This window comes from Mytilus edulis, chromosome 9, assembly GCF_963676685.1.
Source record: "Mytilus edulis chromosome 9, xbMytEdul2.2, whole genome shotgun sequence".
NCBI lineage: Eukaryota > Metazoa > Mollusca > Bivalvia > Mytilida > Mytilidae > Mytilus > Mytilus edulis.
In genome coordinates this window covers 86,118,577-86,137,515 of record NC_092352.1, presented here as the reverse complement: position 1 = coordinate 86,137,515, position 18,939 = coordinate 86,118,577, and the positions used below count along the sequence as shown (strand labels likewise).

Genomic DNA, 18,939 nt, shown 5'->3' with positions numbered 1-18,939 from the left:
AGCAGAGTAAGGAGGAGATAATTTTGAAAATTAAATCAATATCATTATTTCTTCATGACTGTCTTGCAGCTTCCGCAGAGCTCAAAAATAAAGATGATCTTCAAACTATACTGAAATCTGAGACCATCATCTAATCATAGATTTCTTATTCGACGGAATGCAATTTACGAGAAATCGATATTCAAAAATTAAATTGAGCTGGGAGAAAGGTGAAAATGTGAATGGTTATGAGATAGATGTTTTTGTCTTCACCGACTGTCAGACAGTTTTCACTTGACCTCGACCTCATTTCATGAATCCGTGAACAAGGTCAAGTTCTCATCTCAGATATAATAAGGAATACGTCTACTTTATTTGGTGTAGGCAATGCTATTAAGGTGTATGTGTCCATTAGCGGATCCAGGTAGTTGTCTCAGAAAAATAATGTACTATATACCTTTTAAAAATATAACACAGGTAAATACATGTAGGACATTTTTTTGAGACAAGTGCCAGGGGTTCAATGCATACTTTAAGTGTTTGCGTTTTCGATATTTCAACTATATTTAGTGTATAGGAAATTATTCCAAGGCAAGTCTTTCTGTTAGGTATCATCTTTAACCTCGTTTTTCCTAGATTCTGCAAGCAATAGGTTAACCACAAAATGATTTGAAGGTGTACATGTCTGTTTGACAGTTTCATTGGTCAATAATTTCCATGGTTTGGTTTGTTTGTTTTATACTACAAGCAATAGTTCATCTATATTCTGAGCGGAAGGATTGCATTAAGGTGTACATGTATTTCTGGATTGGTTTATCTGACCTTGCCTGTTCCGAGATCATAAATGTTAATGCGATACTTGCAGTATAAAACTACATTAATATGTTGGACTAACATAAAATCAGTGGTCAGTTAAGTAGGCGAAACATTTCAGTGTGCACTTTTGTTTTTAATTTGCAATATTTTCTATTATTTACTTGAAGTTAATTTGTTTTATGTTTTTAAAACCTGATCCAGTAATCTTCATTTGGGGAAGATATTTGTCAGCTTTAACACATAATTTCCTTTTTATCCAACATCTCAAGTCCTGGCGAGCGAGTAAACACTTGATCTCTTTAAGGCAACTAGAGGCTCTCAGTCTGGCTCACCTTGATCTATGTGCAGAAAAAACAATGGACACAGATAAATTCATGACAAAATGGTGTTTTGGTGATGGTGATGTGTTTGTAGATACTTTACTGAACATTATTGCTGTTTACAGTTTATCTCCATCTATGATAATATTCAAGATGATAACCAAAATCTGCTAAATTTCCTTAAAATTACCAAATCTGGGGCAGCAGCTCAACAGGGGTTGTCCGATTTGCCTGAAATTTTCAGGGCAGATAGATCTTGACACCTAATAAACAATTTTACCCCATTTCAGATTTGCTCTAAATGCTTTGGTTTCAGAAATATAGGCCAAAATCTACATTTTATGCTTTTATCCCAAATGTTCTATTTTTAGCCATGGCGGTTGGTTGGCACATTTTTTAAACTAGTTACCCCAATGATGTTTGTGGCCAAGTTTGGTTTAATTTGTCCCAGTAGTTTTAGAGGATTAGATTTTTGTAAAAGTTTAGGGAAGGACGACAAGTGATGAGAAAAGCTCACTTCTGGTGAGCTAAAAAGACACCACTTTAAGGTAGATTGTCCTGATAGCTTTCTCTGCCAATTGGGAAATTTTCTGAAACACAACAAGTACTTGCAAGGCCTCATATGCCAATTAACTTCCACAAGAGGCCGACATTTACACTTCAAGCAAAAGCCCATTTCAAGAAAATACTTCTAAATTTCTGAGCTTTCTTGGATCTTTTCGCTAGTTTAAACATATTTATTTTTAATAGATTGGGAAACAAGTTTTGCAACTTATATTAATCCCTTTCCACTTTGTGGGAGCTGGAACCAAAAGTTTTATGGCTAATGGTGTCTGCTGGTCTTCGATGTTCAGTTGTCAACTTGTGTCATCTATTTGACTGAACTGGGAGCACACATAGGTAGTGATGTTAACTTGATCACTTCTTTTGTTAAAATGTGCAATGAAAATTTTCAAGTTTCCATCAACTTTATAGTGAAAATTCCAACAAATGGAAAATCTGGAAGTTAGTGTTGGACTGATTTAAAAAGTGTGGTTGCACAACTTTGAAAAGATGGAAAATTTTGTTTGACAAATCCTCCTTTAGAATGGGGCCACAATTAAAAATATTTTGGTTTGCCCAAACCCTACCCAAGGTTGAGACAGTGGGTAGGTAGGTAGGCATTTTTTTTTTTTTTTTTTTAAAGAAATTGAAGTATCAGATGTTTATTAGTCTTCATGCCTATCTGATTAAAAAAAAAACTTCTTCAAATCAGGACAATAAAAGAATTTGGGTAGGCAGCTTTTTTCTGGGTAGGTAGGGTTTGGGCAAACAAACCTATTCTTTTTTATGGCCTGGGGCACAACTACTATTTCTCAAAATTGAACAAAGTAATCTTGATTATTAAAAAAAAACAAAAAAAATTCAGACAACAAATTAGACTTGGCTTACACCTAATAATGGGCAGTTGAGTTAACAGAAAAGTAATAAGGCCCTATGATAATTCAAACTAAGTCGTAACACGGAAGCCGTTTGCTTAAAGAAAAAGTTAGCACCAGTCTGCGTCAAAATCTTTTACATCTGCTGGTTTGAAAACTTAATATCATAACCTGTTCCTATAGGTCTATATAAAATTTTGACAAGTCCGAATAAATATCTGCCAGACTGGGGCACAGAACTTGTGGCTAACGGTGCATGGTTTCACTTAACACAATTCCGATTTCCCCCCTCTTCTTCTGGAAGCACAATAGGAACAGAGAGAAAGGCAATATAAACCAAAATTAATGTTTAACATGAAATACAGTCCGTTAAGCTAGCACTTTATTGTCCAAGATTTTCATTCGTAGAAAAGATCTACACCAGTATTTCCGCTATTTTTCTATAAAATATCCATTAAAAAAAAAAAAAAATTGCACAAGATATGAGTCTTTCTATAGTTGTCCACTGGCTGTGATCTTGACTTCTTTGGCGGTCTTGCCACTTTGAGATCCAACACCCTCGATTTTCTTAACAACATCCATTCCTTCAACAACACTGCCAAATACAACATGTTTGCCATTCAACCTGTTGAAAAGAGTAAGAAAACTATAAATTGGAGAACATTTTGCAGTAGTAAAAATATGAAGTAATATATGATGAATACTGATTCTATTATTAACTATCTGAACATTTCCAATAGTCATTTGTAGTTTCCTGTTTGATTGGCCTCTACTATTCTACATTGTTGAACATGGATTCCGAGCTAAAGATTTACCAGCATGCACTCAAATGTATGACCAATGTATTTATTTAAAATGTAGTAAAAAACAACAAACTCTGTAGTGTTCACTTATCAACTTCCTGTTATTTAATCTAATACTTTCAGCACTATGATCCTTCTGTCAACAGGAAGTTGATTATCCATGCATGTGAAAAATCACAGTACAGATACAAACCTAGAATAGCTGGATTCCATTTTTCAGAAAGCTAAGAATTGTAAATAAAATTGAGAATGGAAATGCATGGAACCATGGACTATATCCTACGTGGCCATTATGTGTAAGAATACCTTATTGATTAATGAATCTGAAAATGATTCATGCAGTAAAGATGGCTTACATGAAACTCGATGCCAAATTTCAGGTAGCTGATTTAAAGGTGCATGAAAATGTGAAGTGGGATGGATGGACATAATGAAATGGTTGAATGTCAAACCAGTGTACCTTCATTGTGTATAATGAAAAATAATCTCGATTATCTTTTTAAAGATATCCCTGCCTACCCTAGATGACGATTGAAAATACCATTTCCACATTGGGGAAAAAAAAAGAAAGGCTTTGAACTCGGATAAACAAATTCTGGGCGAAATGAAGACCTATCAGTGCAAGTACAGACAGAATTCCCAGGATTGTAGTACAGTAGACTCCGGCCAATCGGATACCCAAAATGTCAGCTAAAAATATCCGATTGACCGATATATTCAATTAGCCGATGAACGTATATTCCTCCAAGTTTTTTTTCAAAATTGACAGACACGACCCTAAGATACCAATAGCTATTATAGCTGCTTTATTAATGGAAATTTGTAAATAATCTCAATGTTTTTTCAGGTACAAGTTCGGATAATTCGGTTGATTGAGTAATAGATCGATCAGTTGATAATAATGTATTTTGTTTATCTGTCAGTCTATTGATTTTTTAAGTATATGTTGATTATCTGAATAAAATATGTACCTCTTAAATAATGAGACTTGTTGTTTTTGCGTGATTTGTTTAATTTGTGTGTTAAAACAGGTAAAAGTTAAAAATAACTATGAATTCTCGGAAGTAGGCCACAGGTAAATCTATTAATAGCTACTCTAAACTATAATCGAACTCGGATCTAATTTTCTACAGTTTTTTATTTATGAAACACATTTCCAATTTCAAGTAATACAACTATTTTTATGATTATAAAATTGGACATCAAGATGAGTAAAATTAATTTGATTTTCTATCATATCTGTCGTGGTTCAAAATAAAAGGCTGAATATTATGTAAATTAGGAAAATGGCGTACGTGTGTACAAGTTACATAATTGATATGCTATTGACACACGATTCCTTATTTTTACACGGGACTTCTATATATATTTTAATAAATTGTTGAGAAAGAGGTACATTTCATTAATATTTAATAAACATTGATGAACATCACGCACAGTTTATCATTTCTGTCGTGTCCTTGTTTGTGAAGTAAATGATAACGATCACATTTGGATAAACACATAACAAACACATCTTAGGCAAAATATAATATCAGATTCATAAAATAAACAAGACAACAAGAAAAATATGTTTTATTTATCTATAAAAGATCGTTTTTATTAATAAAATGAAACATTTCTGTACTGAAGTTTTCTTAAACTTCGTAATGGCGCAACTTCCGGCTTCATTTCCTGTCAAGAAAAATATGAAATTATTTCAAAATATTCGATTGTACATGGTTTTCACACATTTTTCATGAATATTCCTATCCAATTAGCCGATATATTCTAATAACCGATATTCGATTATCCGATGTATTTTGACTGAAATGTATAGGGAATGGTTCGGTGTTTTGAAATAATATTACAATAGCCGATATATTCGTTTAACCGATATCCGATTAGGTGGAGTCTACTGTATATGAATATATATACATGTATATATATATATAAAATCATATATATAATCAATTGTATCGGATTTTATGCCCTTTATGGGCCCTGTAATTTGGGAAATAAAAATATTCTATTCTATACTTACCATGAAGTTTCTGCTGTGCAGAGGAAAAATTGTGATCCATTGGTGTTTTTACCAGCATTTGCCATGGATAAAATTCCTGAAATGCAATTGATTTGAATGTTAATTTATTTTACAATTTCGACTTCCACAGGTTTTGGTAAATGTCTCTTTAAACTATAACTTGACATGAAATTGAAAGAAAAACCAGAAAACAATAAATATCAACCCTCATTTGGAGAATATAGCATTTTACAGAATTTGATGACACTACATTTCTTTTTTAAGTATGATATTCAGGTACCTCAAGTAAGATGTCATTACCGATTATGGTTTCATTGACTTATAAATTCTATTAATTTGTCATTGAGAACAAAAAAGTTTCTAAGGCCATAATAAATAATAGGTTTGTTTGCCCAAACGCTACCTACCCAGAAAAAAGCTGCCTACTCAAATTCTTTTATTGTCCTGATTTGAAGAAGTTTTTTTTTAAATCAAATAGGCATGAAGACTAATAAACATCTGATACTACAATTTCTTTTTTTGAAAAAAAAAAAGAAAATGCCTACCTACCTACCCACTGTCTCAACCTTTGGGTAGGGTTTGGGCAAACCAAAATATTTTTAAGTGTGGCCTAAAATTGAACAAATAATCTTTTGGTTCACTGTGTATGCATGCAACTCTCCTCACGCAAGGCGTTAAAATTTGAATTCCCTTTCAATAAAATTAAGTTGCTGAATATGTATACATCTCGTTCCCAAACAGTCACCCCTCTTTAGAATGACTTGTACTGATGACCATTTTTCTACATCAGTGTGAACCTGTGGAGGAGTTCTATCCTCCATTCAAAAGTTTGAACAGAAATTCAAACAAATTTTTACCTGGACCAGTATGGTTCAGCTTGAAGTTCTCGTCCTCAAATTTATTGCCATAGATGCTTTTGCCGCCAGTTCCGTCTCCTCTGGTGAAATCTCCACCTTGACACATGAATCCTGGGATTACTCGGTGGAATTTGCTGTCTTGGAATCCAAAACCTTTTTCACCAGTGCAGAGAGCTCTGAAGTTTTCTAAAATTTAAGAACAGATTCTTGAAAATAAATTAATTTTTCCTACTAAGAACACCAGTCATTTTTCAAGGACACAATACTGCTTGTGACTGTTTTTTTTCAAACTTGATTTTCTTAATATTGACTTTTCTGTTAATTTTTAAAGCTTTTTTTGCTATTGAAATATTCATGGAACACAAGTTTGATCAGTAAATGTAAAAATCTATTGTTATTCTGTTTAAAGCCTTAAATATACACACACATCATAATATCTTGCTAGTTTAACCCTTTCAACGCTACACAAAAAAATAGAAAAATGGCTGCTGCTGCTGCATTTTTTTGTGTTCATTCATTAGAACAGTATATTCCTTTTCAAAATGCTGTATCTTTTTTATTATAAGAGATACAGAGAAAGTTATTGCATGAAAAATACTCAGGAGAGTATGAACTGTAATTTTAGGCAGTTATTTCAGTAAAATTTTTATCAGGTTACCTGCATTTTCAGGTAATTAACAGGTAAAAGGTGTAATTTATTACATTTGTGTTGAATTTTGAATAAAAACTACTTTTAGTCTTCATCGATTTTGTTGTTTCATCTGCCACATTGTAAAGAAGACACCAATTGCTCGATTCCGTAGCGTATTGCACCATACACAACGTATTATGTAATCGTGGCACAAATCAGTAGCTCCGTCCTCAAAATTTTCAGTCAACCTCCGTTTTCCCCCCTTTTTCTACGTCTCGTAATGATCGATCAAATCATATTTTCCACACGAATTTAATGTAATAAACACATTGAGATAACAAGAAACCTTTTAACTAATCCTCGTTGTCAGTTTCGCCATAGAAATGCTGTAATATTTCCATATTTACAGCTTCGTTTCCGATTTCCGCCATTTGCATTTGTCAAAATATTTGTTTTTATTTTCCTTCTACTGCATAATTTTGCAATAAAAATTGCCGGGATTTCAAGCGCAAATGAGATCTTGCATATCCTCGATTCATACAAGGAAAAATTAGAGAGGACCCGAATGAAAACCGAATGGTTTAAGAGTCCTAAATGAAAAATCCGTTAGTCATCGCGGCATATGCGGCGAATAGCAGTGGCGGACGGCGTATGTCATCGCGGCATATGCCGTGTATAGCGTTGAAAGGGTTAATACTGTCCAAAGGGACATAATCCATACAATATAAATTGATTGACTCCCCTCTTTAATAACATTTATTTGTGTATAGTGTTATATTTTATTTTTTGGGACATTGTATTAAATTTGAAATATACACAGGTTGTTCAAATTAAGACTTACTATGAGCAAAAACTGGGATGAAATTAAAGATAATTGCTTTTCTAATGATAGAATGTTATTGATACAAAAACGTATATTAAGATCAAATTCTGTTTTGACCTCACTCTTAAAAAAAATTAAGAAATTGAAATATACATACCTGCTGTTTTTGGTACAACATCAGCTCTCAACTGAAAATAGAAATACACATACATGTAAGGCTGTTTTTCTAATTTTATTTCTTAAGTACAAAACTGTATGATGTAAATTTTTTGAAAAATTCCAAGTCTTGAGCAATTTGAAGATTTGGCTGCCCCAAAAAATTATAGGAATGTTTCATACCTGCCAACTGTTAGCGGTAGATTTCCACCATGAAAGCTCCCAGATGGAAATTTTAAAAGAGCAATTTTGTCCTGAGTTTTTGGCTGAAGGATTTTAAAAGTAAAATTTATGTAGTCTCCAAACAACATTAAAATACATTTGAAGGCTTCCATGCCGATTTTCAGGACTATAAGAGCCCTCTTGCACATAAAACTCCCATGGGTATTTTTAAAAGTTGGCAGGTACAAATGTAATTTTGGGGCCCCTTGATGTTCAGTGTGAGCCAAGGCTCCCTGTTGAAGGCCACTCATTGACCTATAATGGTTTACTTTTATAAATTGTTCTTTGGATGGCAAGTTGTCTCATAGGCACTCATACCACATCTTCCTATATAACCATGATGTATAAACAGAGTTCATGAAAAGTGTCAGTCCTCAGGATTTTACCACCAAAATTTTGCATAGGACTGACACAATTTTAGTATTTTTCAATACAATTAATAGTGAGGACCAGCAGATTTTCTTCAAGGACCACCAAGGGAAAAAAATTTCATGAACTCTGTATAAAGGAGATCCAGTATCTACCTTTTAATATATGGTATTTTCAAATTTTAATCGATTCCAAAAGGCTTATAGTATACAGAAATCATGGGGATGCAAGCCTGACATTGGTGAAAGACACCAGTTCCAGGAGAGGAAGTTCGGAAAAATATTTTCTGAATAGACTTATTAGGATTAATAAGAGATTCTTATGGTGGTCAAATCAAAACCAATCAGGTAATGTGCAGCTTCATCAGCCACCAGGTCAAGGGACTCCACTGTATGTGAGGATGGCAGAATCTCAAATAGGAATAGGAAACCAGAAAATAATTCATCTTTATTTAAAAGTAAATTTAAGTTGAAATGGCAATTTTTTAACAGTTTATCACTTTATGCCTCCAAGAAATTGATAGACACTAGATAATTTTCTCAAATTTCTCGATAGGGAGAAAAAAGGGGGGAATCAAAATTAAAATTCTGGCTTAGTAAATTAATTTAGTAAGGCATTTCAGTCATTAGGCACATTATTAATTTATGGGGTAAATTTCTTTGATGTAGAAAAAAATTTGGAAAATAGGATTCAAATATCGCTTGTCATGCAACATGCGAGACATTACCGTCATTATTCAGTAATGTAATTAGTCATTACTTGAGTGCATGTATGAAGTAGATTTTAAAGCGGCTTTGTCGTGCATAATAATCCTCAGGCTCTGGGAGGTCCGATTTACCTAAACCGGAAGAAGAAATAAACACGCGGTACAAGCAACAAGTGAAAATGAATATTCCATCCGCGCAGCCTTCACCTTGTACACAGTCGGTATTTATTTATTTTTGAATTTTAATTAATTGTTATTCAGCAGCTTTTTTATATACAACTTCAGACACGGTCTAAAACAAGTGCCTAACATTAAACAAAAATCTAGCGAAAGTTTACAACGCGACTCATCGTTTTTCCACAGGTACTTGAGGACAGGACCCTATAGGAGCCTTGTGATGCCCCCCTCCCCCTTTTTTTTTTTTTTTTAATCGAGCAAAAATATCATTATTTTCGCTTATATTCAGCTCTCTGTATGCTATTTATCACTTCAAATGCAAGGAATACTATCAAATACCAGTTTCTAAAATTTGGGGTTTCTGATATATGTATAGGCGGAAAGGTAAGTCACTCAGGTTTGTTTACATTGAGGTACTGCTCGGGATATTTCTTGAAATTTTCTATTAAATTATGTCCTACCTGTTCCAATATCGTATTTCTTCTTCGCCATATATATTATCCTCACTGAAAACATACATAAATAATCAAAATACAGGTATAAAGTCCTCCTCTGGGACACTTTTCACTCGCGATTTGAATATTTTCAACCACATTTTAGTAGAAGCTACGGAAGTGACATCGCTAGCGACATCTGTGCGGTATTTTCAAAAGGGCGGTAACCATTTCACATGTTACCTATTCTGTAACTCCCTCCTAAATCAAGAGAACCATAATCACTCCCGATCGATCGATTTCCGAATGGCAATGACGACAACGGTAAAACGCGAGAATTCCGAATATATTTTAAGTAATTGTTTTGGCGCAAAATTATGAACTGAAAAAGAATGACAAATATAAATGAAATGTCAAATAAGTCTAATTTGTTCAACTGGATAATTGATAACATTGAGGAAGGGGCTATAGATGAATCAATTGATTTAATAGATATTAAAGAAAAAACTGCAGCTGAAGGGACAGCAGTTGGAAATTTAATAAAACAAATATATAAAAATGTGAAGGTGAAAAATGCACGCAGCAAAAGTAACTGGTGCAAAATGACCAAACGTTACTTTGGTATAAAGTGGAAAATTAATACACCAGTTGTGCTAGATATAAGCACATTTGGAACACATATCCCCATTGATTTTGTCTTGTTATCAAAAACTTTAAGCTGTATAACTATAGGTCATTTTAACAAAACCATAATAAATGGATTGAAGGTGCTTACTGAAGCTCAGTTAAAATTGGACCAAACTTGGACTTTAATGGTTATGGGTAAAAAGATAGACCCTGTTAGCTTAGGGGTAGACAAAACATTTAATTTACCATCATGTTTTGAAATAATAAGACAGTTGCGTTATTGTAATGGTGTTGAGGAAGTTGATGAGTCAATGCAAAATAAAGACTTCTTAAAAGAGCATGTTTCAAAACTTTTTGATGAAAACTCAGAACAAATTAGATACAGGTCAAAATTATGTCAAAAGGTGCTCCCATTTAAAAAATCACACAAAGCATCAGCATCATGTGTGCATTGTAAATGTTTGGAAAAAGCAGTTATTGTTAAAAATTTTCAACTTGAAGAAACAACGAAAAAACCTTTGAATGAGAATTTAAATTCCACAAATGCAACTTGCATAAGATCAAATACAGATCAGGATGTAATACTATCTACAGAAGATAATAATGACATGTCAGAAATTCTAACAAAAATTTTCCCTGAATGTAGTGATAAAATGAAATTATTTTTAATGTCGCAGAAAATGGCAATTGAAAGAAACCCACATGGAAGGCGTTGGAACAGAGACATCGTTCGTCTGTGTCTAACATTATGGTGCAGAAGCCCTAAGGGGTATACAGAACTTAGAAATAGTCAGTTTGTCATCCTCCCTTCTGAGAAATTACTACAAAGATTTAAAAATACTGTAAATCAAGAAGCTGGAATAAATAATGATATGCTTCATTGGATGGCAAATGAGGCCAAGCTAAAAAATATACCACCCGAGGGTTATGAAGGTGGGCTCATTATTGATGAAATGTCGATTCAGCAAGATCTACAGTTAAAAAAGATAAATGGAAAAATAGAATTGATTGGATTTACTGAATTATCTCCAGAGTCAGTAGTTTTTGATAAATTGAAATCCAACAAGAACGAAAGAATTTTAGCGAGTCATGCACTTCAACTTGTATTCCTAGGGTCGACAGGTTTTCGGTTTCCTTTCGCACATTTTCCTGCAAGCACTGCATCTGGACATGAACTCTATTTATTAGTATGGCAATCTGTGAATAGGTTAATGAACTTTGGGTTTAAAATCATGTTTGTTAGCACTGATGGGGCACAGACTAATAGAGACCTCTTTAAGCTTTTAATGCCTGAATTTAGTTCTGCCAAACCAGTAACATGCTCCTTTAATAATATTTACAGTAATGATAAGATAAGTTTCATCATGGATGTTTCTCATGTTATTAAAAAAATTAGGAACAATATCTTAAAAAGTGGAAGTGAATCTCAATGTAAAAGACATATGAAGTTTGAAGGTAATTTTATTGAATGGAATCATTTCAAAAGGGCTTATTCATGGGATATTTCAACCCATCCCTTTCCAGTGCATCATAAATTGTCACAAGATCATTTTTATCTGACATCAGAGGCAAAAATGCGCAATCACTTAGCAGAAGATGTACTGAATGCTGATATGTATCATTTGATGAAGCTGTATCAACAAACTTTGGGAGAATCAGGCTCTATGTTAAATGCTACTGTCAAATTATTGTCAAATACAAGTGTTCTGATAGCAAATTTTAGGGATAATAGGGCTATAACTGACTTAAGTGATGACAGATTAAGACAGAACCATGATGTAATGGATTTTTTCATTAAATGGGAAAAAAGTATTCAATTGGACACAACTGTCAAGCAAAAAGAAATGTGTATGATATCTCACCAAACCAGGCAGGACATAGTTTCATGTATTTTAGGATTTGAAGAATATTGTCAGTATAGGTTAAAAAACAACAATGCCTCTGTTATCCCCAGTAGACTAAATAGTGACGTTATTGAGAACGTATTTTGCCAACAGCGCACTTTACATAGTGGCGCCAACACAAATCCTACATACCTTGGTTACTGTCATGCAATGAACTCCGTCATCTTGGGCCAAACAACAGTGTCAAGAAAATCAAATACTGGTGGTGATACAGCACAACCTCCAACACAACAAAATCAAGTAAAGGTATAAAATAAGTCACTTCCAATATATACATTATGTACACTTTATCTGTTTTCATGTAGTCCTGAAATTAAAAAGAAATGTCACAAATATAATGCATGCATAAAATAAATAAGAACAATTTCATTACTAGCTGCCATTTATTATGGCGCTTTTGTGTGATGAAAGGGAGAGTACTGTAAGTGATGAGATACATGTATAATTCAAATTTAGATTGAAAAAGTATATTCAATACTACAGAACAAATTACTCATACTGAACATGCTGAATTTAGTAGTTTGAATAAAAAAAAAGATGTGGTGTGATTGCCAATGAGACAACTCTTCACAAGAGACCAAATGACACAGAAATTAACAACTACATGTATAATATGTTACTATACTTCCTTCAACAATGAGCAAAGCCCATACGGCATAGTCAGCTATAAAAGGCAAGAAATGACAAATGTAAAACAATTCAAAAGACAAAACTAACGGCCTAATTTATGTACAAAAAAATATCAAAAAACCCATATGTAATACAGCAACAAATGACAACCACTGAATTACAGGCTCCTGACTTGGGACAGGCACATACAATGTACATACATAATGTGGCAGGGTTAATGGTTGAAGCTCAAAAGATCTTCTTATAATTTCAAAATAAGGTTTATTGAGATTTGTTTTCTTTAAAAGGTAATTATTGGTTTACTTTTATTATAAGAGTAAGGAGGAAAAAAATCACCTCCCCCCCCCCCCCCCCCCCCCCCCCCCCCCCCCCCACAAACACACACACACACACATTTTCTGAAAAAAAGAATCAAGTTAATAAAATGAAAATTGTGTTAGATGTATTATAACATATATAGATGGTGAAGATTGGATCAATTGGACATCAGTGTTGAAATAATATTTTCTTTGCCAAAACATCTGTAATTTCTTCTTTCCTTTTCTTGGAGGAAATTGTAATTGTAATGTCTTTGCAAATTAGTAATAAGTCTTTTTTGTGAAAGAGCTGTCATTTAAAAAAACAACATTTTGGCTTGCTATATTTTTTAAAGAACCATACCCCTTTCCCTCCTATTGCAAAAAAAAATCCATTATTAACAGAAGCTTTTATTCAACCATCATTCTTAATTTGAGAGAAATTTCAAAATGAGTTTGTATTAAAAAAAGAAAACCCTCCAAATTATTTTCTCTAACCCCTCTTTTAACTTGGAATTATCTAGTTCCTTAACATAATCAAGTATACTTGCTTACTTTATTATAAGCACAAGGGACAAGTGAATGACCCGTCCTCCTCAGTCAAACATGCCCATTCTGCTTCATCCTCTAAATTAACACATTGCCGATGAAACCATAATGTGCAAACATCACAATTAATCCAATCTTCACCGTCTATATATGTTTTATTACATATAGCACAATTTTCATCCTCTATTGTCTCTTCTACTTTCTTGGTTTTTTTCCCTTTTCCTTTCCCCTTTCCTTTAGATTTTTTTTTGCCATAATTTCTTGTCCTTTTTGTTTTAGTCAGTGTTGAAGGAGCAGTCCCAGACAAACTAGTTTCTGGTTCAGAAGAAACATGTAGAGAGCCAGAGGGCCCAATCATGTCATCATGCACTGATTGTTCAGAGACAGGCACAGACTGAGAGATCCCACTAGGTCCGGGCTGAGGTTCATAAGAATCAGGTATATTTAGAGTTTCAATACATGTATCACTATCTAATATTTTCTTTGCCAAAACATTGGTAATTTCTTCTTTCCTTTTCTGGGAGGAAATTTTAATTTTAATGTCTTTGCAAATTAGTAATAAGTCTTTTTTGGTGAAAGAGTAGTCATTTAAATATTTTGGATTCTGAAGAAGTTCTGATTTAAGACGCAAGAAGGATGACTGTTTATTGGTTGATTTGTCTTCGGTATAAAATTTCATGTCAAACTTTTTGATAGATTTCTTTCCCTTTTCAGTCACTTTTTTTCTCAATGCCTTTCCTTTTTCTCTTTTTAAAAAAGCCAGAAAATCTCTTCTAAACTGACTCAAGCTTACTTTCAGAAACAAAGTCACAACTGACTGGAATAAAATGAGAAAGTTGTCAACAGCTGTTGCCATGGAATTAAGTAATGTGCGAATGTCATGGTCATTCTCACATTCATCCTCAGAAGAGGTGGTAACGGATGAGGTCACGCACATTAACCATGCCTCATATAACTCGTAGTCATCAAACAGTTGCTTTAAAGAATCATTATACAAATTTTTACCATATATGACTAAATTTTCATGGGTCAATTTTTGGCGGCATTGAATTTCAAGCTTTTGAAAAAAATCAAAAGCAGAGTCAGAAATATTTGTTAGTCCCTCACGCTGATTTTGTTTACGCTTAATTTCATCTAAACTAGTTTTATCAGTAGATACATCTACTAACTCACCAAAGGTACAGCACATTGAATTCAAAATGTTCATTTTATTTTGTAAATCTTTCAGTTCCTTTTCTTTACCTTTTGCAAATAATGAGTTTCTTATCTTCTGTGACAAATTGTGCTTTAATTTTGCAATCACATACCCACTGATATATCTAATTTTGCCCTTTCCAGCAGGATCTAACTCTTGAGTTAAAGATGGTTTAGGTAAGGGTTCAGGTGAAGTCAGATGCAGATGAGAAGATAAAGTTTCAAAAAACTTTCTTTCAATGTAAAATAATACAGATGTTAAAAGTCTATAAGCTGGACCTTTCAATTCTTGTAGTTCATACTTTTTAAGCAGAACAGAAGTGCTACATTCATATTCTTCTGAATTTATGTGTTTATTGAATTTAATAAAAAAATCATTCCTATGCTTCTGAGTGTATTTATCCTTATCTTCAGGGAAGCAGTTCAGCCCTATGTCATCAATAATTGATGCCTGCTGATCAAACCAATCATTGAATAAATTAAAGTTTTTAAGAATTAATTCTTTAAAATATAAGATCTGCTCTTCTGCAGGGGTATCCAAAAATTCTAATAAAACATTGTCAAAGGCCAGCTTTGAAGGGAGAGGATCAGTAGAGAATACTTTCTGGTTGTCATCAGTTAAAATTGTATCTAAAAATTCAAGTTTTTCTATTTCAGAATCTGAAAAATCTGAATCATTATCAAAATCAATAAAATCTTTCTCAAATGTTTTGCTGCATGCATCACTATCACTAGAAGCTGATTCAGTTTCTGAATATGAAAGTTTTTCAAGTTGAGTTTTATTTCGGCAACATGTTAAATCTTGGTTAAGCTCACCTACACTGAATGATTCATAAAAGTTCAATACATATCCTGGATGCTTTTTGCAAAGATGTTTTTTGAAATTGACTACTTTTAAACCATTTACAGACACTGCTCTTCCCACTGCGACACCTAATTGACCTGGTTGAACACTGTGTTGGCAATTTACTGTTACATTTTCTAAACTCATACCTTGGGCTTTATGAATTGTAAGTGCATAAGCTAATTTTAATGGCAGTTGAATGCGCTTTGCAATAATAATTTTCCCAACAGGATCATAAGTGGAAAAAATTTCTGCTCCAATATTTGCCGTAACTATTTTCTCACCAATTTTGAAATTAACATCAACAGATTTATTATGCAGTTGAACAGCAATACCACGAACACCATTCACTAAAACATCACTAAGATTTTTGATCAACATAACAGGACACCCTACCTTTAGCCCTAAATTCTTTGGCGCTAAAAACTTGTTTATATAGTGTGCAGAACCTTCATCTACTGAATGGTATGTTTGAAGCTCTCCTTGTATTTGATTTAGTTTATTATAATTGAACATATCAACGTCAATGTTTCTAGCAAAAAGTTGGACACTGCCTGCTTCATCCTGCAGAGGTCTATTTAATGATTGTAGAAATGCTACTGATTCATCTGAAGGATCCCCAACCTCTAATTCATTAATACATGTTATCAAATTATGTTCGTCTTGTCGGTGTACAATATGTAAATTGATCTTGTGGGGGAAATAACTCTCAAACCATGGTAAACGAAAACAGAGGTTGCCAGGGTCACCATACAGTTCATTTGAAACTGGTGGAAGCTGATAAAAATCTCCTACAAGAATAACTTGAATGTTTCCAAATATATCTGGAGAGTTCCTAATTTGCCTACACAAAACCTGGACCTGATTTAAAACTTTAGAGCTAACCATTGAAATCTCATCAATAATTAAAGTTTCAACAGATTCAATATTGGATTTGGCAACTGTGTATCTCTCATCTGTTCTAAGTAAATGAACAATTTCCTCTATTAAATACCTTCCGTCCCTTATTCCTGACCACTTGTGAAGTGTTTGTGCACCTAGGTTGCCGTAGTGTGTGGCAGCGATACCAGTTGAACACACGATAGAGACGTTTTTCTTTTGACTATATCTCATAAATTCAACAATTTTCTCAACAAGAAATGTCTTACCAGTGCCTGCTTGGCCTGAAATCAGTAAATTATGGCCATTAACGGCCAAATTGAATGCGAATTTCTGGTCTTCATCCATTATTGTTGTTGTTGTCTGTTGTTATAAAATTTCCCGCAAAATATATTCGGAATTCTCGCGTTTTACCGTTGTCGTCATTGCCATTCGGAAATCGATCGATCGGGAGTGATTATGGTTCTCTTGATTTAGGAGGGAGTTACAGAATAGGTAACATGTGAAATGGTTACCGCCCTTTTGAAAATACCGCACAGATGTCGCTAGCGATGTCACTTCCGTAGCTTCTACTAAAATGTGGTTGAAAATATTCAAATCGCGAGTGAAAAGTGTCCCAGAGGAGGACTTTATACCTGTATTTTGATTATTTATGTATGTTTTCAGTGAGGATAATATATATGGCGAAGAAGAAATACGATATTGGAACAGGTAGGACATAATTTAATAGAAAATTTCAAGAAATATCCCGAGCAGTACCTCAATGTAAACAAACCTGAGTGACTTACCTTTCCGCCTATACATATATCAGAAACCCCAAATTTTAGAAACTGGTATTTGATAGTATTCCTTGCATTTGAAGTGATAAATAGCATACAGAGAGCTGAATATAAGCGAAAATAATGATATTTTTGCTCGATTAAAAAAAAAAAAAAAAGGGGGAGGGGGGCATCACAAGGCTCCTATAGGGTCCTGTCCTCAAGTACCTGTGCGTTTTTCAAGAAAGCCGGCTACCTTCACTTGCATGGTAACACAACAAATACCGCTGGTTATAGAAAATAACTTAATAACATACCTCCATAACAATTCTACCAGCTGGACTGCCTCCAATGGACATATCGAAAAAACATTTTGGGTTTGCCATACTTGATAATCTCCTGAAAATCAGGTGAAATGAATGAGTGAGCGGAATTGTGATGGCGGGATTCTCGAAGCCGGTAGAAGAAGGAAGCACGTGGTTTCTCTAGAAATGAAAACGAGTTTGATGATTGAAACGAGATTGATTTTTATAGTCTATTTCATATTTGGGTTTTAAAAGGGGTCATCTTGGGGTCATATGAACCGTTTTCATATAGTTTAAGCTCTCGCTTCGAAATAGTATCACCATGTTAGAACACTACATTGTACAACCGATTTCCACAATTTTAATACACAGCGTTGAAGATTCCTTTCGTTATTTTTTAAAAATATAAACTAAAATAAGGGTAAAAACTAGATCTAAGTTTTTTTTTCAGAAATCACAAATTTTGAGAAACAACATTTTATACCGAATTTTCAACCAATATTGATATAAATGTTATGAAATGTAATTTAAATTGATTTCAAATGATCAAAATTGATTTCTAGTTTAATAGTGTGATGATTTATTTTGGTCGTAACATTTTCGTTATAAAACGGCTTAAATTTTTTTAAGCAAAAATTCTTTTTTTTTTGCTTGGATCGCCATGAAAATTGATAAAGAGGTTTATTCCATATTGGTATTATTTTAGTAGGTTTCTCTACATGAATTGGATTTTGAATAAAAAAGCATATTAATTCACCCAGGTGAGAAAGTGTTATTCACCGCGCCAAACGTAACGCGCTTTTACATGCAACGTTATGGTAAAATGTTTCATGTAAAAAAAAAAAGGTAGATACATGTTTGTCAATAAATACATTTTCTTCTCTCGGAATGTGGAATAAAACAATTACTGTCTTTTGTTTCGGTAAATATTATACAATTACTGTCTTTTGATGAGGTAAATATGCGGTTTTATTGACTTTTGAAAAACTGGACGGCCTCAGTGAATATCAGTTTTTCAAAAGTCAATTAAACCCCATATTTACCGAAACAAAAGACAGTAATTGTTTTATTCCATATTCCGAGAGAAGAACATGTATTTAAGGAATAACATATACCAAAATAAATTTAACATGAAAAATCCTCGGAAAAATCTAACCATAACGTTGCATGTAAAAGCGCGTGACGTTTAGCGCGGTGAATAACACTTTCTCAGGTGAAT

At 33.5% G+C, this 18,939-nt stretch overlaps 1 protein-coding gene and 1 long non-coding RNA gene across 2 annotated transcripts; both read right to left on the bottom strand.

The window, feature by feature from the left end:
* Positions 1–2,893: 2,893 nt before the first annotated feature.
* LOC139489264 (peptidyl-prolyl cis-trans isomerase-like) lies at positions 2,894–17,911 on the bottom strand. Its single transcript, XM_071275519.1, has 5 exons — positions 17,733–17,911; positions 7,828–7,858; positions 6,217–6,402; positions 5,360–5,435; positions 2,894–3,158 (listed from the first exon to the last, which is right to left on the bottom strand). Exons 1-5 carry the CDS (start codon positions 17,799–17,801, stop codon positions 3,026–3,028), a joined length of 495 nt encoding a protein of 164 aa, XP_071131620.1. The 5' UTR covers positions 17,802–17,911; the 3' UTR covers positions 2,894–3,025.
* On the bottom strand, positions 9,516–17,600 carry LOC139489265 (uncharacterized). Its single transcript, XR_011656175.1, has 2 exons — positions 16,927–17,600; positions 9,516–9,806 (listed from the first exon to the last, which is right to left on the bottom strand). It is a non-coding gene; the product is annotated as an uncharacterized lncRNA (long non-coding RNA).
* Positions 17,912–18,939: the final 1,028 nt, after the last annotated feature.

What these genes read in the sequence shown, in the direction of transcription:
- LOC139489264 (XM_071275519.1), bottom strand. Translation starts at nt 17,801, where the DNA reads ATGGCAAACCCAAAATGTTTTTTCGATATGTCCATTGGAGGCAGTCCA. An exon ending in TGTTGTACCAAAAACAGCAG is followed by an intron (nt 6,403 to 7,827) that starts GTATGTATATTT and finishes CTTAAATTTTAG; the next exon opens with AAAACTTCAGAGCTCTCTGC. An exon ending in GCTGAACCATACTGGTCCAG is followed by an intron (nt 5,436 to 6,216) that starts GTAAAAATTTGT and finishes ATTGCATTTCAG; the next exon opens with GAATTTTATCCATGGCAAAT.